This window comes from Drosophila montana, unplaced genomic scaffold, assembly GCF_035044405.1.
Source record: "Drosophila montana isolate Dmon_TW-CO22-7 unplaced genomic scaffold, ASM3504440v1 contig_2668_1, whole genome shotgun sequence".
NCBI lineage: Eukaryota > Metazoa > Arthropoda > Insecta > Diptera > Drosophilidae > Drosophila > Drosophila montana.
Window position 1 is genome coordinate 514,782 of NW_026997535.1, and position 25,252 is coordinate 540,033.

Sequence of the window (25,252 nt, forward strand, 5' to 3'; positions counted from 1 at the left end):
ATTTCGCCGCGTTTCTATGCACACGATCTGGCAACACTTTAAGTTAAAGACGCGCTCAATTTTCACGTTGCTAATTTTAACAATTTCGTGCGTAATCGTAAACAATTTAATCATAAAAATTGCACACTCCGATCTATACCTTTTAAAGGCAAGTTTATCTACTGCAAGGCAGCCTTATACATATACAGCATCCTTGCATGTAAGTATTTATATTTGCACTATGAAACTAAATATATATGTAAATGTTAAGCAGCTTCGACTTGCAAAAAGTGCAATCAACTTAAAGCTTAGGAATTTCCAAGCATCCCTTCAGAAAGTTAAAAACTTTTGAAATAAAGTTGTTCAATAAAAGTTTTTGTGCTTAATCAACATCAAAAACTAAGAAACTTTTGTTTGGACCAAACTCCCTTTAGCCATACCCTGGGGAGACGCGTTGCCAACCAAAAAAAAAACTCCGTTATTTGGCGGCAAAATAATATTAGCGAATCCAAAAACAATAATGATTGTATCTCTTTATAAAGTCGGGGAATCAAAATACAGTTTCTGTATGACTCAACTTTGTTCTCACAGGAAATCAAAAACACCCACAAAATTATATTGAAATCTATGAGCAAGCGCTTAGACAACCAGATTTTGCAGGGTCCGACACATGACGCATATATTGAACGAGTATTTATATATATATAGCTATAGGTTCTACAATGCATACATCTGTATTTATAATTTGACCTCGGGGTTTGGAAAAATACCATCTGCACGCACACACAGCCGCACAAAAGATACACACGCACACATGCGTGTCTGTGTGTTTGTGTTTGTGTGGAAATGCGTGTGATAGGTACTTCAGAAAGTTTGAATATATAAGAGCAATACGAGAGCGTCATGCCTGCTATAAGACAGAGATACGAGCGCACCATTAAAAACATCTCACACACACACATACATACACACTTACAAATACAGATGCAGGCATAAAACTGTTGATAAATTTGAAGCGTTGCTCAGCCAACGATGCGTACGCCTTCAGAAATCGATACGTTTTCCAGTCCCAGTCGCAGCCCCCAAAACCAGAACCAGTCGGACGTCGAACGCTCCATTATGGGAGCACCCAAGCGCCCATACCCATATCGGAGAGCTCACACACACAGACACAAAACACACACAATGATATAGCTACAGATATAAATACGAAGATAGCTGCTGCTGCTGCTTCTGCTGCTGTCGCCGCTAGCAACAGCAGCACTTGACTAAAGTGAACGACTTGGCCGGGCCTCCGCCTCCTCCAAGATTGTGGATAATACTCAGCTGAGTCAGATACATACATAGCCGTGATGCCCCCGAATAACAACCCACCTGCCTGAGTCAGAGAGCCGGTCTTTTGGATGACTTAATACATAAAGCAATGTCCGTTTTCTCTTGAAAAATCGGTCGCAAGATTTGCTATTCGAATCGAATCGAATCGACTCGAGTTGAGTTTCCGTTTCTGTTTCGGGTTTGCTCCCTCCCCCCTTAACACACAGAGCAGGTCATTAGCTGCTGCTGTTGTTGGGATGGATTTACGGAATTGGGTTTTATCTTTCAGTTTGCTGCGTCAGCTAGCTTAGGGGTGGTTCACTGTCGCAGCTGTTCAGTTCGCTTTGGCGTAAACTTTTTGTGTGCCGGAAACTTAGTTGGCAGCAAAGTTTCATAGCCCAAAACCCTTCCACAACGCATCTTCAAGATATTCGCAGCCCGCGCGCACCTTGACACAAAACGACCGAAGCGATTGTGCTTCGTCTATGCTTCGTGTGCAAGCACACACACACACACTAACAGACACTCACACAAATGACAGTGAGAAACACATACACATACATATATACTTGTAGTCGAGTGCACTACACCATCAATTCCAATTCAAATCTCCCCTGACTGACTTGCTTTATAAATGGTTTTATATTTCCTTTTATGTCGTCGCTGAGCTATATACACTGCTCGAGCTCTCGAGCTGTGGATGTTTTGTGATGTACGAATACATATATTCCTCTGCCCTGCTCTGGCTCTGCCCTGGCTCTGCTTTCGCCCTGCTCAACTCAGTTGAGCTCATCTCATCTCCGCTGCGCTTGCTGGCCTGCCTGCTATTCTTTCCCTTATATCGATTGGCACTTTATCTTAATCGCCTTGAGACATCGTCCCTGTTCCGCGCCCTAAATCCTCCTCGCTCACCCTAAATAATGGTTGCCTACTGCTAAGGCTGATGTTGCTGCTGCTGCTGCTGCTGTTGCTGCGAGGCTGCCTTGGGGATTGGAACTTCGTGAAATTTCGTGCAACGTCATCATTATCATCATGAGATGGTTGCCTCGAGCCTCAGCTATAGCTACAGCTACGTCTCTTTCGGGTTGATTCTTTTGCCCATTGGGTTCCCTTTTGTTGCTACGTATCTTTTGTATCTCGGTATCGCTGTATCTCTGTATCTCTGTACCTTTTGTATATCCACATCCTATGCCCAGCTATTGCCCATTGTTTAACTAGTTCTTATATTCCGTCATACGTTTTACCTACTGCCCGCTTTGCCTTTTATGCTTCAAGTATTCGTAGCATTAACATTCTAAATTCAGTTCCAGTTCGAGCTAAGTTTTTTTTTTGATTTTTTTCTGCACTTTCAGATTTGTGAGCCTGTTTTTTTCAGGTAGATTTTAGATTGATTTTTGTCATGCTTAGGTAGATGTGTATATGTAGAGCTATTTGTGTCGTATGTATTACGCATATATATTCCACGTTAGTTCAAGGTGACATGGATTTGACCTTTGATATTTTGTGTGTAATCGTAAATTATATCAAGGAATATATTTAGTTAGTGGATTGAGGCTTGTCTCATATGTGTAACAAATAAAGCTAATGTAAAAGAAATTTTGAGAAGACAATAAGAATTGTTTTTTTAATGTTTTCAAACAATTTAAGAAACTGTGAAATAATTTGTTTGTAACTGTATGTCAAACAATGAGATGTTTTTCTTATCACAACACAACAAAAGTTTATTAGAGCTGGAATCTAGAGAGTTCTTCGTATAGCTCTATTTAAGACTGCATTCTTTCACTAAACTTTCCATTTGCTTATTTGCCCTGCACATGCACTCGAAACTAGTTTCTCTTATCAGCTGTAAGTTGCAACCGGTGTCAATGTCCTGTTATCAGTGATAAGGCCGCCCAAAACAAGCGCGAAAATCGAAAGCACAGAAAAAAGGCAGAAAAACCAAAACAAAAACACACTTTCGCAGTCAGCGTCGCTGCCGACGCGATGTCTAACGGAAAGCAAACAAAAACAAACACATTTTTAAATAGCGGACAACCACGGCAAACACTTGCTGCTGCCGCAGCTGGCGCCGCGTGTGGCATGCAAATGCCGATGCCGATGCCGCTGGCAGCGACGTCAACGGCGCCGCGCCGCTTTTTTAATTGCACACAAGCACAACAACAACAACAACAACAAGAACAGCAGCAATAACAATGACAGCAACCGTAGCAGCGGCCGGGCAGAGGCAGAATCTCAAGACCCCGTTTGTTTACATCGACGCGACACACATACTCACACTCACACACACACACACACACACAAGCACACAGACAAATTACACATTCGCACAGTGGTACTCACTTTAGGAGCGCGTGCCTTGTCGAACACAAACATTCGATTCTTGAATGAAACTCGCGCGATTATCGACTGCGTATATATAGTATATATATTTGAGTGTGTTCGGCATATAATAATCGGTGCGAGAAACTAAAGCCAAGCCGAAAATCAAATCAAATCAACAAACAAAAAAGTGGCTGGGCTAACTAACACACACACACAGAGACGCAAGAAGCGTTTTGGTCGCGCTGTGAGAACCGCTTCGGACGAACGTTCAGCACAAAGTGAAATATACGAAACTAGCGACAACATCGCCAAGCGACTCGACGACCGACCCGACCGACTCGTTTTTCCCATCTATAGGAAATATTTAATCCCAAACAAGCCAGGCCAAACCAAACCAAAACCAGCCAAGCCAAGCGATGGGCAAATGGTAGGGCAGGGCAGGCAGCGGCAGGGGTAAGGTATGCGGCAAGGACGGGCAGAATATCTCTAGACGTCGACGTCGACGTCGGCGTCAGGCGTGCAAAGCAAATACGTAGCAGCGGCAGAGACAACAACAGGGCGAACTGTCTGTCAGTCGCTCGCTCGGTCGGTCTGTCTCTCTGTCGGTCTGTTAGTCAGTCTGTCAGTCAGTCAGCCGGCAATGGCAAAAACCCGAAGTTCATCCGATGTTTGGGGTGCTTTTGCCGCTGCTGTTGGGCCCTTTGGTTGTGCCCCCAAACCACGGCGCTACGTTAAGACTTTTTATTCCTAGGGTGGATGGCGGGGGGGTGCTGGTGCTGGGACTGGGACTGGGACGGGGCTGCTGCTGGTCGTCTCGTTACCCGGGTTCGGGACTTTATGTGCGTCGTCTATAGCGATGATGGGATTTCAAAGGCGGAGAGACGTAACGCCCGCCAGACGAGTGTATAATTCTCTATTTTAATGATATAGGGTGTGTTTGTCTATATAAGCATATATATATAAGAGTCTCTCTGTGTGTGTGTGTGTTTTTATTTTGATAATATTCTTGCCTAATGCCTGGTATATGACCATCATAAATTTATTTTATGTTTGGATTTATACGTAGTATATGGGTATACACGCTTTTATAGGCATACTCGCATTGTTAGCCATTTTAGGATATTATTTATTATGCCTCGTGCTATACGCATCATCAATGTGGAATTTAAGCATCTGTAGAGTATACCTATGCGGAGGATTAACAACAGGACTTGCTTACTTAGCAATATGATCCTCAGACCTTAACCGATCTCAGGTAACTCGGCTGCTCGGCGCGTAATCCATTCATGGAAAGCTACATTCGATTAGCGCTAGAAAACTCTCCTAAATACTGTAAGCAGCTGCTCGCTAGGCTTATAGTTTGCTTAATATCGCGAACACCATGAACGGATCTCGAATAATTAGCACATCTTTTTGGTCCAACCCAATGCGTTTTCACAACATGCTTGGCAAATATAGTGCGAGAAATAATATATGTTTCTACATGCACACGGATATATATATATATATATATATATATAAGGTTTTTTTTCGGCATCACGCCAAATTAAACAAGTTTCCGTACGATACGAGTACTCCGTATTCGTATGCTACCCACATTGTGCGTCTTCAATCAGTCGTGAGCTACAGATACATTTGTATCTGTATCTGGCAATTTGGTTCCCAGGTCATTATATTTTATACATATCCGTTAACGAAATGCCAAAGCAACTTTAATGCGAGCTCTATATATGTTTATATATATTTATACAGAAAAATCCATTCTACGCCAACATCTTTTCCAATACACACACACACACACTCACACTTGCACACACACTCGCACACACACTATACTTATAAGTACAAGCTCGTGCATACATGGAGCTATCTAAAAGATGCTGAGAAGTTGATACCACTGCGACGTGTGTATATCTGTAACTTGAAGTATTGCTGCTCTGCCCGGGTTCGGGCTCGTTCGCACGAATAACAAGAAAGCCAGCAGCAGCAGAAGCAGCTACAACAACAACAACAACAACAACAACAACAACAACAATATACTCTATAAACGTGTTGTAGTTAAACCCATTATCGTTGTAGTTGTAGTGGGTCGCCCATGGCAATTTGATGGATTAGTTTTAATGCGAGAGTCTTAGAGTGAACTGGGCAAAGACGTAGAAATGGGTAATGCTCACAGTTTGGGTTCGGTTCGATTGAATTGGATTGGATTTTGTTGTTTTGGTGGTTGAAAAATACACATGTATATATATATCTATATATATATAGGAAAATACTTGCAATTTTATACATGTACATAAAAGCGGGCTAAAAGTATTAGCAAAGGTATAAAACCACACACAGCCAGCAGCTGGCAGCATCCAGCAGTGGGTGGTTCGGTGTCTTGAGCTGCTTCGTGAAGGTGGTTCGAGTTACGCTTTAAGTTTCCTGAGTTGACGACGATGACTCGACATTAATATACATTATATTTTGTGCAGCTATCGACTGTCCGGCAAAAGTTTTCAAATGCTTTTTGGGTTCTTGTCCGTTAGGTGTGGCAGAGGGGGAGGGGTTGCGGGTATTTCTAAGCCCTTTGGCAACCTTTCCTAAAAAAGAGCTGCGGCAAACGAGCGAAGAAAATGACCTTTCCTTTTGCGTTTTGCACGAAAACCGAATGATTACGACTAGGATAAAACATACAGATACACGCACACACACACACACACACACATATATAGAGCTGACTCCTACACACACACATACGTACGCAGAGACTCCTTGACAAAAGCTCATCTATTATGACCTTTTTCTACAGAGCGGGGATTTAGCCATAGAATTTATTATGGTCATGTATTATATTGAACTGAAATCCCCGCGCGTACCGCAGCCCACCCCTTCGCACATCTACTGAAAACTTCTGAATGTCCTTAACCGTTGTCCCTTTTCACAGATGCCATATCCCCTGATTGTCGGAGGGAGCGCAGGGCGCAGTCATAGCAACGACGACCAGGCGATAGTACGTTTTCATTACCTTTTTTTCTCTGATTAGGTCCGGGGACTGGCCCTCGGCATAGCTGTTGTAGTTGCCACAGCGTTCCGGTCTCTCGATGCCAGCTGAAGGTATCTCGACTCTCGTATCTCTGCATCTCGCCCATTGTGTCCTCTATAATCTATATGTGATGCCTGCAGCTTACTTTATATATATAATTATATATATATGTATATAGGTGTGTGTGTGTGTGTGTGTGTGTGTGTGTGCCGGTGTGGCTATATTCGTATCTATTCCACTCGCTGGCTGTCGCACCCAAAAGCACCATAGGGACCTGAATTTTTCCTCGTAATTTCCTTTGTGCCATTCGCTTCTTCCTATGCCCCGGTGCCAGTGCCCTCGTCACTTCGCAAGCGCTGACTGCGGACGCTAGCAGCGACGCCGGCGTCGCAGTCAGCGTCAGTTAGTAATCCCAATTCCCTCGTCTCGTATGTATGCTCAATGCTGCTACGAGTTTATTGCCATTTCCATATCTGGGCTTTATATCTCTCGTGTTGTATTCTGGCTTTTGCCATTCGATTTTGTTGCCCACCGTTCGAGCTGCTTCGATTCGATTGGCTTAGCTGGAAAACTGGAACTGGAAAACTGAATTCCAAAAAAAAAAAACAAAAAAAACTAAGAGCGTGTAGTACATCCGATCATTTAGAAACCCGATCTAAAGATTATGGATGAATGATGCTGATCCTCTACTCTATGCTTGAATATTTGGCTTAAGGCATATACGACTTGCATTTAGTAGAAACTAATCTAGTTTGTAAAACTTAAAGCCAATATATCATGATATCATTTTATTGATAAGTGTACCCGAATATCAATTTTGGGGTTTCCCTTGTCGATTGAATCAGTAGGTGAGCTTTCCGTATAATGTTAATACCGGAAACGTAACAGTTGCGGTTATGAGATCATATATTTTGTAAAGCAGATAAGATTCTTAGTTATTAGAATAGAAATAGATATGGAATGAGAAAATTAAATATCAGCTTAAAGGTAAATAAGTACAAGTTTTCTAGTCGGGAGTGCCAGACTAGGAGGTACTCTAGATTTATTTTATATTTTTAAATGCAGCAACTTCTTATCCTATCTTTTAACCCCATACTATGGGAAATGTGGTTCCTGTTTAAATCCTGGTTAACTTGGGTATTTTTCGTTTGGTCTTTATGAAAACTGCATTGCATAAATATGGCATCCAAATGTGTGTAAATAACATAGCCCAAGATTGTACTCCCAATAATGTTTTTTTTTTTTACAAATTTGGGGGATTAGCGGAAGGTGTCAAAAAGTTATATATTCTTGATCGAAAGTCTATATACCGAATTCGGAGGTCTCTAGACCTTATAGGAAAGTATTTCGATATCAACTGTTTATCGATTTCATGGAAACGAAGCGAGTTATCGATTCCTTGAAATCAACTTAATCTAAGGTAAAATAGTTTGGATCGAGAGTCTATATTAAAAACGATCTCTGGCTTTTGTAGGCTCCGAGATAAAAAAGATATAAGATATATAAGATTTCAATATCAACTACTTATCAATTTCATAGAAGCGAAGCAAGTTATCGATTCTCTGACGCAAACTTAATCTAAAGTCAAATATTCTGGATCGAGAGTTATATTCAAATTTCTTTATATAGATTTCGAGGATTGTAGGCTCCGAGATGGTCAAATTTAATGATATAGATATCGATTATTTATCGATTTCATGGAGACAAGCCAAGTTATCGATTCGTTTAAACAAACATAATCTGCATGGGCATTAGAAGCAGTTCAGGTCTTTAGGTATTATAGTCTCTGAGATCGACGCGTTATTGATGCTGACCGAGAATTTATATAATTTATTGGGTCAGAGATGGCGTCTTTGTTTTATAGATAAAGTCGAATTGGGGAATTTAATCGAATCAAGAGAGTAAAGTAACGATTGGTTTTAAGAAAGAATATCTATACATATCTTGAGAATATTTATGTATACTACTTAACTTAAGATATGTTATGAGAAAGGAAAAATTCTGAAGTGAAATTCAATCCGTTTAAGTGCAATACCCATCCAAAGAGAACTCAACTGTACCACTTAAGAGCCACCTGAAGCCGAACAGAATACCACAGTGCACATATAAAACCTTTCAAAAAGGTATGTGTATGTATTGTATGTGGTATATACGTTGGCTTCCCTAAAACGTAGCTCACACCAAAATCGAACCCATGTGAAATCCAATACATACGAATGCCGAAAGACCATTTATATTTATAGCAGCCCCCGAAAAGAGTCAGAATCACGGACAGAACTGACTGTCGCACCGAACCGACGGTCATACCGTCTTTGTGGCCACATTCCCCAATCCCTAGTTCCCAATTCGCATACACATCCTCTCGACATCTTTGTACAATAAAGATAGATTAGCATCTATCGAAAGCTGTGCCAGCTGAACGAGCGACCGAATGAATCCGAATGTGCGGGTCGCTCGCCCGAACGATGGAGCACCAGCACCAGCATCAGATTCAGCATCAGCGCCAGCGCATGACTGAAAGCTGAAAGCATCATCAGCATCATGCCCAGCATCGACAGGACAGGAGAAGGGAATGGCTGATAGCCCCCGCCGCATTACGTCCCCCCTAGAGTCTAAGCCAGTTGAGAACTGGTGAACTGGTGGTGCTAGTGGAAATGCTGATGCTCAAGTGCCATCATCGTCTGGGTCTCAACGATGCCTATGGAATTGAAGCAATGCCAAGTCGTGTGCACACAGCAACAACAGCAGCAGCAACAACAACAACTACTTCATCGGCATATATACGGAGCAGTTTTTCGAAGCCCAAGAGGCTTATGCTGGGCCGACAACCCAAATACTTAAGAAGTAACAACCACTGCCAACAGCAGCAGCAGCAGCATGAGCAGCATGAGCAGCCAGTGCCAGTTATAAAGCAGCTGCTGTCGATGTCTGGCGATGTCGAGGCTACAGTCTCAGAGACTACAGTCTCAGAGACTTAGAGTCGGAGTTTCAGACTGAGACTCGTTTCGACATCGACCCGCTGCCACTCAGCATCGACAAGCGCGCGTCCCTCTCATGTATTCCGTTCTGTATGTATCTCAGCATCGGCGGGCATCGTCGCTGTATCTGTATCTATATCTATACGACTCTATACACACGCTCGACTATTCGTATAGTCTTGCACGATAACCTCGCTGCTCTGGCACATGGGGACGGGGTTCGGTTCGGTTCGGGTTTACTGTTTTTGGCTCTATGCGAGAGCTCATTCATTTTTGGTATACAATGGCATCGATTATGGCCTGGCATGGGCGATGTCGAACGCTGATATACTTTGGGGCAGGGGTCGGTTGAGCCGAGAGCAGCGCTGCAGAGATTTATGTTTATAGATGGGCTGCCTTCGAAAGAATCGATATGAAATATACACACAAACACACAGAAAGACGCACTGGACCAAATAAGTGTGTATATAAATAGCAGCTAGAGCATATATACAATCTATTGAAAAGTCAATCAGATAACAACTAGAATGCTGGAAATATGAGTCAGTCTTGTGCATACGAAAAACCAGTCAACATTTTTAGGTAATTTCTAGAAAAAAATGTATTTCGTATAGGACTTGATCAAGTAGGCTACTTTTGGAAAGGTTTCTGAATAGCTATTTTATCTACAATATCAAAAGTTCTGTACGTAAATAAGGATGGAATAGAATGTTAGATATGAGTTTGTTTTATATATACGAATTATTTTTAAGATTTTTCAATAATTTTTTCCAGAAGTGTTATTGTATCATGGGCTCACTTATCTTCATGAGTTTCAATTGTATCAGATAGTAACTAAAATGTTTGAGAGTTTCTTCTGGAAAATTTTACAGATATATATTTTGTAAAGAAAATAGTATTGGGGTTCAAGTAGTTATTGAAGATACAATATCTTAAAGATACTTGGCACAAAGATGACTAAGTAATTATATTATACAAGGTGGGCGTAAAAAATCAGTTAAAACTGGAATGTTTAAAAAATGAGTCAACTTTATATATATATAAAAAAACCAGTTAACGTTCATAGACAATGATATTACAGTATGTCAAGGGCAACAACTACGTACAGGAAATGCCTTGGAGTCTATAAATCGAAATGTATCTTGCAGATAGAACCCATTGTACGTGCCTAAATGACTATAGATACGATAACCGACTCAAGCTGATCATTTGGTTGAAACGCAATTGTCTTAGCTGCCAACCCCTTTCGCTATGTTCACAGGATAATCCCTGACAGCTGTGCCCACATATACTGGTATCCCTCCCGGACAAATGCACATGTCTATGGCACATACACACACACACGTACATACATGCACACATACATATGTAAGCTGCCTATACTTTTATGGACTTGTATGCCTTTAAGTCCTTTTCATGTTGGCTTTCGGGGTTTTATGTCTGAACTGGGGCTTCAATTTTGTTTTTGGAGCGCAGCCGTGTGGCAGTAACCTGAGTCGAGTCGACTCGAGTTGACGTTGTCGTTTTTGCATTGATGTTGCTTCTTCTGTTCCGCTTCGTACCGCTACCCCTCCTCCTCTCTCTCGCTCAGTCGCTTGCTCCTCATGTTGGGTGCCGCAAGGTTCCCGCTTCGCACCTAACCTACACTAGTGGGTTTTCTATAGCTACAATTCTCTGCGCTACCTTAACGAGTATAGTCAGGCCGTCAGTTGACGTCTGACGTCGGTCGGAAATCCTTGAAATGAAAGTCCTGCCGCTGAGGAGGGTTGCAAGCTGCTGGGCGAAAGCGTAAAACGAAACTTTGGCTCAACTGAGCGCGATGAAGGCAATGCTCCCAGCTATATGTACATATATATGGATGTTGTGTAATCGTAGCTCCATCTATGTGTGTATATCTGTAGGGGTGCACGTGTGCGTGTGCGTGTACGTCCGCTTGTATGTGTGGCTAGCCGCAGCGAGGTGCCTCGCTGGGATGCTGCCCCTATCGGACATACGCTCCCCATCGCTGGCGCTGCCTCCCCGGGTTATTCTAGCCATCCTGAAATTGATGTAGCACCTACAGCGCTCTGCTCCACGCACGTTCAATGCTCGCTCGCTGGCGCGCCCTCGCTCCGAATCGACTTACCGACCCAAGCCCAAGCCCAGCGGCAGCCCAACTGCCCAACTTCCTCCCTGCCACACTCGGTGCCCGTCCATTGGCGCTGCAGGTCATTCTCATCTCCCATCTCCAAATGGCCAGGACGCGTAAAGTTTTACAGGGTGAACGTAAAGTTTAAGCGCTGATTTCGTTGGGAGCACTGCGGTAAAGGGCCAAACGGATTATGTAACCCGAGCATGTGCATTGCACCTTGGCGAATGTGGCACAGGACCACGTGACAAGACATTCTAAATAGCCCATTATCTGGCTCTGTCAATATATATATGTATATATGCACGTACCATATACTCTAATGACTTCTTTTGATTGAAGTTATGTTTAATGAATGCATAACAAATAATTAGAGCCAAATGGGGGGCGTTCCCTGGCCTTGCCTGGAAACCCTCACTTTCCACCCAGTAGGGGTAGAATTTCTGAATAGTGTAAAACCCGTCTCAGTTGAATTTTCACAAAGACCTTTAAAACTGAGTTTGAGGAACCAGTTTTACATATGGAGATGAATGTTAATCAATCATCTAGAGCATTAGAAATCTATTAATTACACTTGACGGATTTCAAATAATGTTGCCTTGAGAAGGACAAAGTTATTCAACAGACTATTAAATATTTAAATATATGTAAAAGCTATGCGGAGCTAAGGATTTTCTTAAACAGAAAAGAATAAACTTAATTAATTGTGTTTATATAATATATAAAATTGCTCTAGGTTCAAGCCAAGGCCTGGTTTTATAAATGTAGAAAACCAGGCTCACAGGCCGAACCCCCAGACTAGGAATTGTTTCTAAAATTAAACAAAAATCTTTGAGGGTTTCAATGATTATATATATATATATATACATGTGTATACACAAAGTATTAGCATTTCCCAAACACAAAAGAACTGTTTATGTGCACACATAAGTATTTATAACAACATTAATCAAACAAGGGTTGGTTTTCCATACTCCCAACATTTATCGAGCAAGGCTCTTAATACATACGTAATCATTTTATGCTCTATATATACACGCACTTATAAAACTAAGCCAGCAATCTATTTTTTGGTCAAATTTGTAGTGAGGGTTTTCAATAGCAAATGTCTGATTCCATTGAAGGGATTCTAATTGCAGTCGTTGTCATTCTGTGCCCGATTGGCCGCCCCTTCGAAAATCTTTTCGAGCTGGGTGAGCAGTCCAATGGCACGATAGTTCTCCTCCAGCAGTGCGAACTCCTCCAGCGGCTTTAGCAGCCGCAGCGCATCCTTATAGTTTTCCACGCAGCGCGGCAGCTCGCCATCGGCGCTATCCTCGGAAAAGTGACCCGGACTGTGTGCAATAGGATTCAAAGATTCGATCTTTTGTATCTTGAGAGGCAGGTTCGGTACAGGACTATCTTCTGCTGCTGCTGCTGGGCGCTTGAGATCTCTGCGCTCATCGCACACACTGACTTTATCTTGCTCATCGTCATCATCCTTAATTTCGATCAGTTCCGTGGGCGTCTCAATGGCCACACAATCGTCGTCGTCATCGACAATATTATTGGTTTCCTTAATTGTTTCCTCCGGCTTCGGTTCCACCATGGGCACATGTACAAAACGAGCGGGATCTTGACTTTCCTTAGGCGTTAGTGTAATGTTCCCCTGCGACTGTTCCCGCTGCTCATGCCTGCCGCAGTAGCTGACGATGTCGCGCAGATCCAGCGAAAGTGGCACTCGGCGCAACATCATGTTGTAATGCACGCCCTGCGAGAAGCTAAAGTTGTAGTGGCTCTTGAAGTGATTGAACCACGTGCGATCCGGAAAGAAGTTCTCAATCTTCAGTATGTCGCGCAGATTAATGGCCACCTCGCGCAGATGATCCACATCCAGGCGACCTTTGTTCTTGTGGTGAAACTGCGAGCGTGAAATGTACTCGAACAGCGCCTTCTCCAGGAAGTTGATCTTGCGCTTGCGCCGCAGCTGCAGCTCATCCAGTGTGGCCTGATTCTGGCTAGAAGCAGCCACCAGGGTTTTGGTGCGATACAAGGAACGTATATCCACGGGCTTCCGCGGTGACAGCAATGCAGCTCGTCCAGCTGTTGCCGGCGTGCTGACCTGCAGTGGTGCGACAGCTTGCTGCGTGTTGAGCGCCACTGGAGGAGCAGGTAAATCCGGCAGCTTACTGCTGTCCGATGATGGGATGTTCTTGCCACAGTAGGACATAATATCCCGCAGTTCCAGAGAACGGGGTGGCTTACGTGTCATTGTTATCTGGCGATTCGAGAGCGTTATGTTGTAGGCCGCCTTGAAGTGATTGATCCACGACTGATTGATGCAGAGACTAATTAGATTCAAATTCATATACTATCCGATCCAAGCATACCTTGTGGGGCACGAAATGTTCGATGCCCATCAACGTCTGAAATTCCAATGCCTTGGTGCGTATGAGCTCCTCGTTGATGTCCACACCCAAATGGAACTGGGCACGCTGTATATACTCGTACAAGCAATGACCCAGAAAGTTGATTTTGCGTCTGCGCAGCTCCTCGAACTTGGAATTGGGCTGTCTGCTGTTGTGGCGCGTCGCTTCATAGAATTCCATAATGGGTTCCCGATTTGAGATAATGCTCTTGATTTGCTCCCAGCTACAGTTGAAATTCTTAGCCAGTTTGCTGTACATGGGCATAATATCATATTGGCGAATGACTTCCACGCGCTCCTCAAGCGTCAGGACATTACGTATACGTTGGGAGCAGCTGCCAGCGTTGCCGCCGTACCGATTGGCCTCGTCCTGTAAGTGTAGGGCGCAAAATTGAAGTCAAAAATTCGTATTGGAAAATAGCCACATTAATGTAACCTAAAAAAAAAACCCGTATATTTAGCTTAAGAAAGTCGAGACTTATGAGCTTAATAGCTGAAACGCTTTTCCAGTTAAACCTGATCGTATATGTGTATTTGCCCGCTAGTTGCTTTTAGTAGTAGGAAAGTATCGCCCCATAATTTGATGAACTGCTTCCACTTACGTCAGACATTTGCTCAGTTCCGGACGCTCACGCACACAGCAGCAGCTAACGGTGTCTCTCACGGGCTCGCCCACTTACTCTCTCGCTCGCGCTCTTCTTTACCTCAATCGAGCGCGTGTCTGGCTGCCGCTCGCTGATATGGCAACGCCTAAACAAATAAAAAAAACATTTTAATGTTTTATATATCGCAATCGCCGTGCTTAACGATTGCTTTAAGATAAACCTTGTGCTTACCTGGGGATTTTTATAAATCTACTGCAGGTTTTTAGGCACACAAACATCCAGAAAATAGCGTTCCGCACGAAACGTGTGGAGCGTAGCAGCAATTTGGTGCAACTGACGCGGCCTGTAATCTCTCTGAGACGGCTGGAAAATCAGGTTTGGCGAGTTGTTCAAACTTGTTTACGGAGAGTGGGAGAGCGCTCTGCTCTGCGCGCTCTCTGCCGCTCTCTGTTATTGCGATCGGAAGTGCGCGTGTGTGTGTGTGTGCCTTTGTAGCTATTTTTAGTGGGAGCAAACGAATCTAGTGAGCGGCACCGCGAATGTGGGCGGCAAAAAAGGGCAGGTCTTACTTAAATATCAAATGCATTTTAATCATTCTTGTGTCGGTGCACAAATAATTAAAGAAAGCGCGAAAAATAGGTCAGGCAGTTATTAATTTAATTTTAGAATGAAGGCAACTATTTAGTTTAAGCAAATACCTAATTTCTTAATCAAATACATGTCCGATAGCCCCATTAACTCAGATTGCCTCTTTTTAAGTTTATCAAGACCCCAAATTATGGAATAATTTCACTACCTTAAAAAATTGCGTGTAGCGTTCGCCAGAGTTTCATATAGCTTATAGCTCGAGTAGGAGATACCCTACACGCTCTTTCAAACATGGCCTTTCTATGCGGTTTTCACGAATTCAATTAATGCTTTACGATTTTCGTGTATTTTTTTATTGAGTTGCGAGAATAAGCTCATTACAGAGCGCCGGGGAGAGAGAAAAGCGATAACAGACAGAACAATAAACACATATTTTATAGATGCACTAAATAATATCTGAATGGCCATATAATTGGCACCAATTAAAAATGTATTTGTTTTGGCACACAATAACAAAGGAAAATTAAAAAAAAAAAATCATGCATTCGATTACATTTCATATGTGCTTAAATTAAGAATTTAAAGTTGCATTACCCAACTTGAGGTAAAATGATTCTTAAAAACAAAACTTAATATTGTATACAACTTTCAGAGTGATATACGTATTCTATTTATGACGTTGTTTAGCTGCCCGAAGTTTTAAGGAAAAAATGTTGTGTTTAAGAACTAGTCATTAGTCGGGCTTGTCGACTGGTTTTTTGTAAACGGGCCCCTTTTTGCGCATATATTGTTTGATAAACTCATAGGACTTATGTTTAACCGATTCCGTGCAGGCCAACGGATTGCCGGTCATGTCGCAGTAGCGCATCTCCTTGGTGGTTATGTGGTGGCTCAACTGCAAGGATATTGTGTTATTTAATTCCAATAGAGTATAGCCTATCAAATTTACCCTCTTAATAAGAAACTTATAGTCCTCATCGCTTGTAATGCGGCCCAGCTGGCAGGTATCCTGGCGATAGGGACGCAAAAACTCGGCCACGTGACCGCTTATCTCAAAGTGAAACTTGTCACTGGCATCGCGTCCGGTTAACATGCTAAAATTATTCAAAGGGGAGGTTAGAATTCAGTCGTGGTGTGGTCCAGGCCAGGCTTACGTCTTCCGCTTGCTGTCCCGATGCTTCTTTTGGCCCTCCGTCAGGGGCAGCTTGCGCTTTGCGCTTGGCAACGTTTCTGTGTCTGTCGAACTAGTGGATTGTGGCGAGGTTGGTCGAGATTGACGCCGACGATTCACTGTCTCCGACAATTCCTTTTCGCCATCGGCAGTAGAATCAGCTAGCGGTACACTGCCCGCGCCATCGGCGACCGCCTCCTCATCCGAGGAGTATAGATAGCCATGAATGGGCAGTGAATCACTCGACTCTCCAGCTGGTGGTGGAATGCTATTTGCCTCATTGCGTGTGCGTCGATAGATCTCTTTGCGACGGCGTATTTTCTCCTTGTTCTCCTTGTACTTGCGCGACTCCAGCTGATTGTAGAGGCGATCCTCCTCGCGACGCGGACTTATTACGCGCACAGAGACGAGGCGACTGCGTCGCAGCTCGCGTCGTTCGCGTATCTTGACCTCAATGTACTGCGCCAGAGATTTGGCGCTGAGGCTGCCCACATAGTCAATATCAATGTTGATCAGATCGGCCGAATTGGCAGCCTCATCCGTTGCCAGCTCCTTCTCCGGTGATTCCTCTACCAGCTGTTGCAAACGCTGTTCAGCATTCGGTGGCTCCCACTGTGGAATCCGATCACGCAAATTGTAATAATAAATATCACCCTCGGGTGTTAGGCTCCAGTGCCAGGAGGGCGGCAACGGATCGACGCCAGCGGGCAGCTTATATTCCACATCATCTTCATGTTCTGGGGAGGGCGGCTCAGCGGCATCGCCGCAGCGCAACGGCACTGGCACAGGCGCATCCTCGCTGTTGAACCATTCGTTGGTCTCTGTGTTCTGGTAAAATGGCAGCAGCTTGGGATCTGTGTTGAGATCTGCGCCAAAATATTCACAGCGCTGCTCGTGCTCGCGCCAATCCTCACTGCCAACACGCTTCTCCGCCTCGTCCTGGGCCACCTGCATTGTGATAAGTTGGGTGAATACTCTGAGATCTGGGGTTGTTGTTGTTCTTGTTGTTGTCCTTCACTTACCTTTCTCTCGAATAGCGAACGCCGCATCTCCTTGGTTATGGTTCGACGTGGATCGAAGTCGGAACGTCTACGACTCTCAGATTTACTGCCACTGGCGCTCTCTATGGTGCCCTGCCATTCCTTGGGCTGTGTGGTGATTGTGCAGATGGTATTGTTGCCGCTCATCCGAGTCGGCGGCTTGGACTTTTCGTAGCGGCTGCTGGTGTCGCGCCGGAAACGATCCTGCCGGTAGCGATCGCTGTTTAGCACGGAGGAGGCGCTGTTGCTGTCCTCCAGTGCGGTGACTGTGTGATGCACCTGCTGCTGTCGATCCGCCTCGCGTTCGTGCTCTTTCATCTGTTCGATGCGTTCGCGTTTGGGTATGCGAAAGATTTCGGGCAAGCCATTCCATTTTTGGAGCAGCGCCGCGATGCGCTGACGCAGTGACTCGTCCTCCTCCGTATTCGGTTCTGGTGGCACCAACGGCTCCGTTGGCATCTCAGCTGGCTGTGCCAACTGGCTGCTCCATAGTTGCACGCTCTGATAGACGCGACTGTCATTCAGCATGGTTCTGTTGGGTATGGGCAGCGACTCCAACGCCTCAAGCAGTGCTAGGCGCAGCTGCTTGTCGCTGCCACTCTCGCTGATCCAGGCATGCAGCAGACGCAGGCCATGGTAGTCGAGGAAGAGCCGACGACATGGCAGCTCGCCACGGGTGAGCACGCCCAGCAGCTGGAGGCGAGACTGCAGCAGCTTGGCACGTACCATGCAACGCGATAGACGCAACGTGTCCAGCTGGTTCTTGAGGCCGCTGCGGCCGAGCAGCGTTAGCTGTTCAAGCACATCCGGGTCCTCCAGCTGGTCGGGCTTGCGTATTGCCGACTTCTCGCCGCTGGCGCCGCCCGATGGACGCAGCCAACGTCCCGCCTTGTATTCGCGATCCTTGGCCTTTGGCTGCTCTTTGCGCTGCTTGCGCGCCGTCGGCAACTTGAGCTGCTTTCTCGACTTGCCGCTTCTGGGCGTTTTGGCCTTCAGCTCCTGCTGCTCCAGTCGCAGCTCCTCGACCAGTGACTCCGGCTCACTATCGCTCTCCGTATCGAGCTGCTCGCCCTCATCCGACTCGGGCTCGTTGCCAATCCAGCCACGACAATTGGCCGACTCGCAGTAGCAGCGCTGGGCATCGCGTCCGTAGCGCTGATATTGGTAATCAAAGGTGATCTCCTCGCCGGGCAGGATGGTCTTCACGCTGAAGAAACCAATGCGCAGCTCACCGTTCACCGTCCACTTCTGCGTCTCCGCATTCGGATCACAGCTGTGATTGATGTACCGCGAGATGTTGCCCTTGGTGGTCGCATCGATGATAGCCTCGCCGCGCAGCGCCATAAAATAATAGTGCCGATTGCGATCCTCCGAGTACAGATGCTGGCGACGCTCAAACTCCTCGCTGTCAATCACCTCGCCCACGTACTCCATGATGAACTCGCCGGGCGGTATTTGCAGCTCGGCAGTAATACCGCAGCCCTTCTTCTCGGTGCGAAAGACGCGACAGGGCCAGCCCTGATGCTGCTGGAAGCGTTTGTTCGTGCAGCGCTCGCCGTAGGTGCACAGTGGGCCACATTCAATCATGAGCATGCGATTGATGCAGCCATCGCCGCAGCGCAGTTGTCCCAGTCCCTCCTCGTCGCCGGTGACAAAGCAATCGCATTGCATTTCTGCGTTCTCCTTGCTCACCTGCCGCGCACAACGATAATAATTGTCGCGCAGCGTTTGGAATGTGTGGAGTCCTTCGTTGCGTAGGAACTGCTCGTTGATAGTCTCAATCTGTGACAGCTCGGCTAGCTGTTGTTCCATGCTAATCGCGGGCGTTTGACTGCTGCTGCCACGCCCCAAACTAGCCTTCGCGCCTTGTGGTTTCTGTTTGATGCGATGCGAACGGCGCACGCCCGAGGACAGATCCTCAGTGCTGCCCACGGGTGAAGGAGCTGGCGTGTTGGCTGGTGTCTCCAGATTGGCCACACGCTGGGCAAACTCATCTTCAGTTATCTCTTCCTGTAACTGTGGCTGTGTCTGCTGCTGCTGCTCTTGCTGCTGCTGTTCATCCTCCAGCTTGTAGTCGCGCTCGAGCAGCTTGACGCCATCCTCAATGAACTTGGCTATGTCGTGCAACGGATTGGATGCCTCTAGCTCAGCAGTTGGCGTTGGCAGGCTGCGGCCAGGCAGTTCGCTAGCTTTTGTCGACGAGCTCGAGCTGGAGTCCAGCGAGTCCTGGCTGATGGGCAGCTGTTTTGCTGTTGCTGCTTTGCGCGACGGCTTCCTTTGGGCTGACTTCTTGTTGCTTCCGCTGCTGCTACTGCTAGGCTTGGACTCTGCCTCGGAGGCGCGCTCTGGACTCAGCGTTGCCTTGAAAGGATGCACGGAGTTGCGACGCTTATTGGTCAACTGCAGCTTGTCTTCCTCGTGCCGTTCCTCGGAAATGGTATTGCGACGTGTGCTCTCCTTTGGCGCCTGCTTTTTGGCACGGGCCAGCGGCGTGGTGCGTCCCTGCGTCTGTTCCGATGATTGCTTCTTGCTTGACTGCTTAGACTTCTTTTTTTTTGCCTTCTCTTCGTGCCGCATCTGGGCATGGGCTTTGTCCAAGACCTTAAACAGCGCATCGCACTCTACAAAAGTTGTGTTTGCCGAGGAGGAGGAGGAGGAGGAGGAAGAGGACGAGGGCTTCTCCGGCTTGGGACTGTCACTTGTTTTTTTCTTTTCACTAGCAGTTGACTTTGTGATGGCCAAATCCGGCTTTGGTTCCTCAGCAGCGGTTTTGGCTGTCTTGGGTATTGGGAGAGCTGCTGCTGTGGCTGCTTCTGAAGGACCTGACCAAAGCTGTCGAGCAGCTTTTTCCTCAGCGGGTTTGTCTGCCAACGGCTGCTGCTGCTTTACAGGCAAGTCAACCTGCGGCTGCTTTACAGGCAAGTCAACCTGCAGCTGCTTTACAGGCAAGTCAACCTGCGCCGGCACATCCTTAAGCTTGGCCAGTTGCCAGGACAGAGCTGGCGGCGTTTCAGTCCTGCCTAAACCTGGCTGCTTCTTAATTTCAGCCTTTAAAGGCTCTGATATTGGGTTGGCATTCAGAAGTTTCTCCATAGTCACGGGCAGCTTCAATTCTATGCCCGTTGCTTTGGCCGCGCGCCTGAGAGATTCTAATTCGAAATGTGCTACGGCTTTGTACGCCGGCTGCGGAGTGGGCTCCATGATCTTGCTCTTGTCGTCTGGCTTCACAGCAGCAATAGGGATTGTGCCCGCCTTCGACTCTGACGCAGTGGAAGTTTTTGTCTCATCGCTTTTGTGCTGCGGAGCTGAAGAATTTGGTAATGACAGCTCCTTCCTTAGCTCCACAGCCATCTGGAACTCTTCCTTAACCTGCTTAGGACTGCTGCATTGCTGCGGCTTGTCCTTTGGTTGCAAATCTTCAATAGAGCCTGGACGGGGTAGCTTGCTCAGCTCAGCTGCGTCAGTGCTTAGCTTCGGCTCTGTGTTGCTACACTTCTCCTGCTTCTTTAGGTTCAGATCTCCAATAGAACCTGCACTGGGCAACTCACTAGCTAGTTCAGTTTCGAGCTTCGGCTTGTTATTTGACTGCTGTTGCTGCTGTTCCTGGAGCATCTGCACTTGTTGCTGTTCTTCATCCTTATCGTCATCTTCGGTAAACCAGAGCTCTGCTGGCTCGCTGAGCACTTCAGCCAGTAGTTCCGATTCCGTTTTCTTTCTTAGCTCATGCAGTTTTTCATCCTCATTAGGCCCGGCTGGCGGTTCACAAAGCTGCTCATCATCGCATAGTTGCTGGGCCACAGGCTTCACATCTGCTTGTTCCTGCTGCAGTTGCTCTTCCTTTGGAAAGATAAGCTTGAAAATGCGCGTATCGTCAGATGTGTTGGTTGGGTTCTCAAATTCTGCTTCTTCTGCTATATCCGATTCAGCTTTTGTCGTCTCAATATCCACAAATATAATTTGTGAATCCGAATCTTCATCACACGGCACAGTTATGATCTCAGTCTCAACTACATCAATTGTTGTATCTAACACTGTGTCATCCTGCGGTATTTGTGCAGCATTAGCTGCATCCTCCACAGCCAAGGGTGGGAAACCCTTTAGCGACTCATCAGAGTCAGAGGCGGCTTCAGCTAGCTCCAAGCTGCCAGGCAAGTTCGGGACAGAATTGGGCAAGCTGGTGTCCAGTTTCGAGCAACCGCCACCAGTTGGATTGTCTGTGAATTGTGCTTTGCGGGGCCGTCCACGTTTGCGCAGAGGCTGTTGCTGCTGCTGCTGTGGCGGCGGATTGGCAGAACTTGTTCTATCGCTGCTCACCTGAGCAACAATCAAGCTTGGCATTGGCTTCGGCTTGGTGAATATGTCCAGCGTCGGCAAAAGTGGCACCGCAGGCAGCAGCGGCGGCGGACGCGGCGCAATTAAACGATTAACATCGATTATTGGCGCTGACACTGACGACGCACTCGCTGCCAGCTGGGACGTTGGTGTTGGTGCATTAGAATCGATGCGTGCCTCAATTTGTATTTTGTGCGTCTTGCGGCTTTTGTTGAGCACATCGAGCACATCAAATTTAATGATTTTCTTGCGCGTGCTGCGCCGGCAATTTGTTGGCGATGTCGACGAGGTGCGCTCCTCGGCTAGCGATTCCATTTCCTCATTTGGTTCAGACTCTTGTGCATTGACCTTGGGCGGCCGGCCGAGTCGTTTGCGTAGCGCCGGCTGCTTCGCAGTTTCGTCTGATGTTAACTTGTCCATTTAATTTGTCTACGCACTAATTGGCAGCATGCAAATGTATTCAATTCACGTTTACTGCGATAAATGCGAAATTTGCTTCCTTTTTACATAAAAATAAAATAATTAACTGTGAATTTGCTGTGCAGACCGATGGATACTCACATATTTGCAGAAATGTCGAATTTTCAGGATTTGTTTATAGTAATGTTGCGCGGGTGACCATTTTATTCAATAACGTAAATGTACTAAAAAACACCAAAGTCACCACTTTGACTTGCAAAATCTCAGCTGACGCACATTCACAATTGGTATGTAGCGAACAGCTGGTAACACTGCTGATTGTGACAACAAATGAGCTTCAGCGGTAAATATAATGTAAATATATATTTAAACATTACATTTAACTAATTGTATTCAATTCATATTATATTAAACACACCTTGAATTAATTCTGACCCGATTTATTGCTTGACTTAATTATATTACACTTATATTTACATGCCTATATACATATCACGATTGCTACAGCTCAAAGTCGGAAAGGTTAGGCGGACTTTTGAATGCTTTTTCCGTTTCCGTTAAAAGTCCAATAGCTCGATAATTCTCATTCAACATGGCATATTCTTGCAGGACATTTAAACATTGCATCGCCTCGGCATGATTGTTAATAGTGATGGGGTTTGCAATGTCATCTTCTTTATTTGTTTGTTGATGTTCCTCTCCTAATTTTATGTTCGTATCCTTTGGTTCCTCCACCATTTGAGCTTCAGCATCTATATGCTTTGGCGCCTCTACCATTTGAGCTTCAGCATCCATATCCTTTGTTTCCTCCACCATTTGAACTTCATCCTGTTCATGTTTCGGTTCCTCCATCATCTGAACTTCACCAATTACATGCTTCGGTTTCTCCTCTATTTGAACTTCATCATTTCCATGCTTCAGTTTCTCCTCCATTTCAACTTCATCATTAACATGCTTTGGCTCCTCTGCCATTTGAACTTCATCATCTACATGCTTCGTTTCCCCTGCCATTTGAGCTTTACCAACTGTATCCTCCAATATCTGAACTTCAGGAACTGTATCCTCTGCTATATGAATTACAGGAATTGTATACTCTACTTTTTGTTTTTGTTCCTCTTCTATTATGCGCTTCTTGACATGAGCTTTTAGGAATTTCATCGTCTCGCCATGGTTATTAATGACAATTGGCTTGGGTTTGGCATCTTCAAGATCTACAATTTTCTCTTCGTCCCCAGACTTGCGCTTTTTCGGATGAGCCTGTTCGAAAGTAACAAAGTTTGTTAATTTTACAAGTTCTTTGTATTTTAGTTTTCTATACTTACTAAAGGCTCATAAGTCTTAACAGACTTATTCTCAAAACTTGTTTCCTTTAAAAGACACACACAATATTATTATAACTGTAGCAATTCTTTGGGCTTAAGTGACTTTTTACTTACTATTGGCTCATAATTATGAAAGAGTTCAAAGAGCTTTGCATTTTTAGTATGCTGCTGATTATTCGTTCCATCCGATTTCTGTGAATGATCGATTTGTATATTGGAGGAGTACGTACTATGTATGCAGTGCCCATTTCTACCTGTTTATTACGGGCTTCCAAATCTTTTAACTTTGTTTTGTAACTTTCCAGTATTCTTTGTATTGTGTGTTGCTCTTTCACCATGGAATATACTTTACTCAAGTAAATATTGCGTGATTTAAGATTCGATTCGGTTCTGATGAGTTTCCGCAAATTCCCAAGTTTTTCATTGGTACTTTTTAAATGGTCTTCCAATTTCGATATAACCGTTTGCAGGGCACAAAGGTCTTCGCGGGGAACCGTCGGTATTATGTCAAACGTTGATTCTGACATTGATTCAATAACAATAACAGCTAATTAATTTACAAATTAAAATTTGTATGAGAACCTGTATTTGTTTTAATGTTCTCTTACACAGTCAATACTTTTTCGATTGTTTGCTTGCGTTGCCACCTCTTTCGAGCGATAGATATATCGATTGCATATTGCCGGCGTTGCCGTACAGATAAATTTCATTTAAGCACACGCAATGCTATCGAAATCGTCATTATTGATGTTTAATGAGAGGCAATCTTTTCGATATGTGTTCAAAATTCAATCCATTAAATATTTTATTTACAAAAAATTAAAAATGTCATAGAATACACAATGCGTTTAAACATGACTCCGGTTAAATTGTGTATATTAGTATCGTTAAATCGATTTATAATATCGATATCATTATTTTCGTTGAGATTTATATATATTTATTGATTGATATATATTAAATATATATATTTTATATACACATCAATCAATCTGAATCGCTTATTCAATAACTAAAAATGTCGTTTATCGACTTTACCATAAGCGCCACGAAGTATGCAATGAAAAAGTTAAATTTTCTATTTTAGTCAATTTCGTTAAGCTAGCGCATTCGTTGAGTTCAAAATTGAAATGCAGCCAACTTCACGTAAGTCTGAGTAGTTTTTAAATGAACTGAAGTTGGCTGCAACAGTGGCGACATCTAGTGGTCAAGTATACAAGAAAATATTTTCATGATTTACATCATGTTTATCCATCAATCAGTCAAATGAAATCCAAGGACTTAGTATATTTGAATTGACAAACTAAGCTATGGTTAACCCAGTCCAATGGAGCGGGCAAAACGTAAACTGTTGAATTTAATTTCCGCTCTATAACATAAAAAATTAACATATTGCTTGAATATTTATTAAGCAGCTGCGCATACAATGTGTGAAAATTGGTCAAAAGACGAGTTCCCATTTTTGGCCAATCTTGCGCAGTTCCGTTTCGGGTAACCGAAAACAAGCGTGAAACAATTTCAAAGTCAAGCCAACCCTTCGGGTACGCACTTGCACCTTGGCAGGGAGGGAGTGCAGCGGAGCGCGCAGCGTTGATGGGCGAAGGTGTTGCATCGGCATCGG

The 25,252-nt window shown here is 44.8% G+C and overlaps 3 protein-coding genes and 1 long non-coding RNA gene across 4 annotated transcripts in view; 1 reads left to right on the top strand and 3 right to left on the bottom strand.

The window, feature by feature from the left end:
- Nucleotides 1-25,252, top strand: part of LOC135429573 (uncharacterized) — a 62,458-nt gene that overhangs the window by 2,180 nt on the left and 35,026 nt on the right. The gene's annotated exons all lie outside the window — the stretch shown is intronic.
- On the bottom strand, nt 12,660-15,135 carry LOC135429619 (uncharacterized). The gene is made up of 4 exons (XM_064683965.1): nt 14,990-15,135; nt 14,756-14,903; nt 14,116-14,523; nt 12,660-14,057 (listed from the first exon to the last, which is right to left on the bottom strand). Exons 2-4 carry the CDS (start codon nt 14,762-14,764, stop codon nt 12,876-12,878), a joined length of 1,599 nt encoding a protein of 532 aa, XP_064540035.1. The 5' UTR covers nt 14,765-14,903; nt 14,990-15,135; the 3' UTR covers nt 12,660-12,875.
- Nucleotides 15,677-22,404, bottom strand: LOC135429551 (probable histone-lysine N-methyltransferase CG1716). Its single transcript, XM_064683876.1, has 4 exons — nt 17,540-22,404; nt 16,501-17,465; nt 16,296-16,440; nt 15,677-16,241 (listed from the first exon to the last, which is right to left on the bottom strand). Exons 1-4 carry the CDS (start codon nt 22,307-22,309, stop codon nt 16,080-16,082), a joined length of 6,042 nt encoding a protein of 2,013 aa, XP_064539946.1. The 5' UTR covers nt 22,310-22,404; the 3' UTR covers nt 15,677-16,079.
- Nucleotides 22,734-24,256, bottom strand: LOC135429553 (uncharacterized). The gene is made up of 3 exons (XM_064683877.1): nt 23,886-24,256; nt 23,632-23,823; nt 22,734-23,566 (listed from the first exon to the last, which is right to left on the bottom strand). The coding sequence occupies exon 3, from the start codon at nt 23,465-23,467 to the stop codon at nt 22,811-22,813; it is 657 nt and encodes a 218-aa protein (XP_064539947.1). The 5' UTR covers nt 23,468-23,566; nt 23,632-23,823; nt 23,886-24,256; the 3' UTR covers nt 22,734-22,810.

Bases quoted from the DNA above. Each gene is read 5' to 3' on its own strand.
- LOC135429551 (XM_064683876.1), bottom strand. From the start codon at position 22,309: ATGGACAAGTTAACATCAGACGAAACTGCGAAGCAGCCGGCGCTACGC. The intron at 17,466-17,539 runs GTAAGTGAAGGA...ATCACAATGCAG, and splicing joins GTTCGCTATTCGAGAGAAAG to GTGGCCCAGGACGAGGCGGA. The intron at 16,441-16,500 runs GTAAGCCTGGCC...GAATAATTTTAG, and splicing joins CGGGACAGCAAGCGGAAGAC to CATGTTAACCGGACGCGATG.
- LOC135429553 (XM_064683877.1), bottom strand. From the start codon at position 23,467: ATGAAATTCCTAAAAGCTCATGTCAAGAAGCGCATAATAGAAGAGGAA.
- LOC135429619 (XM_064683965.1), bottom strand. The intron at 14,058-14,115 runs GTATGCTTGGAT...TGCATCAATCAG, and splicing joins AACATTTCGTGCCCCACAAG to TCGTGGATCAATCACTTCAA.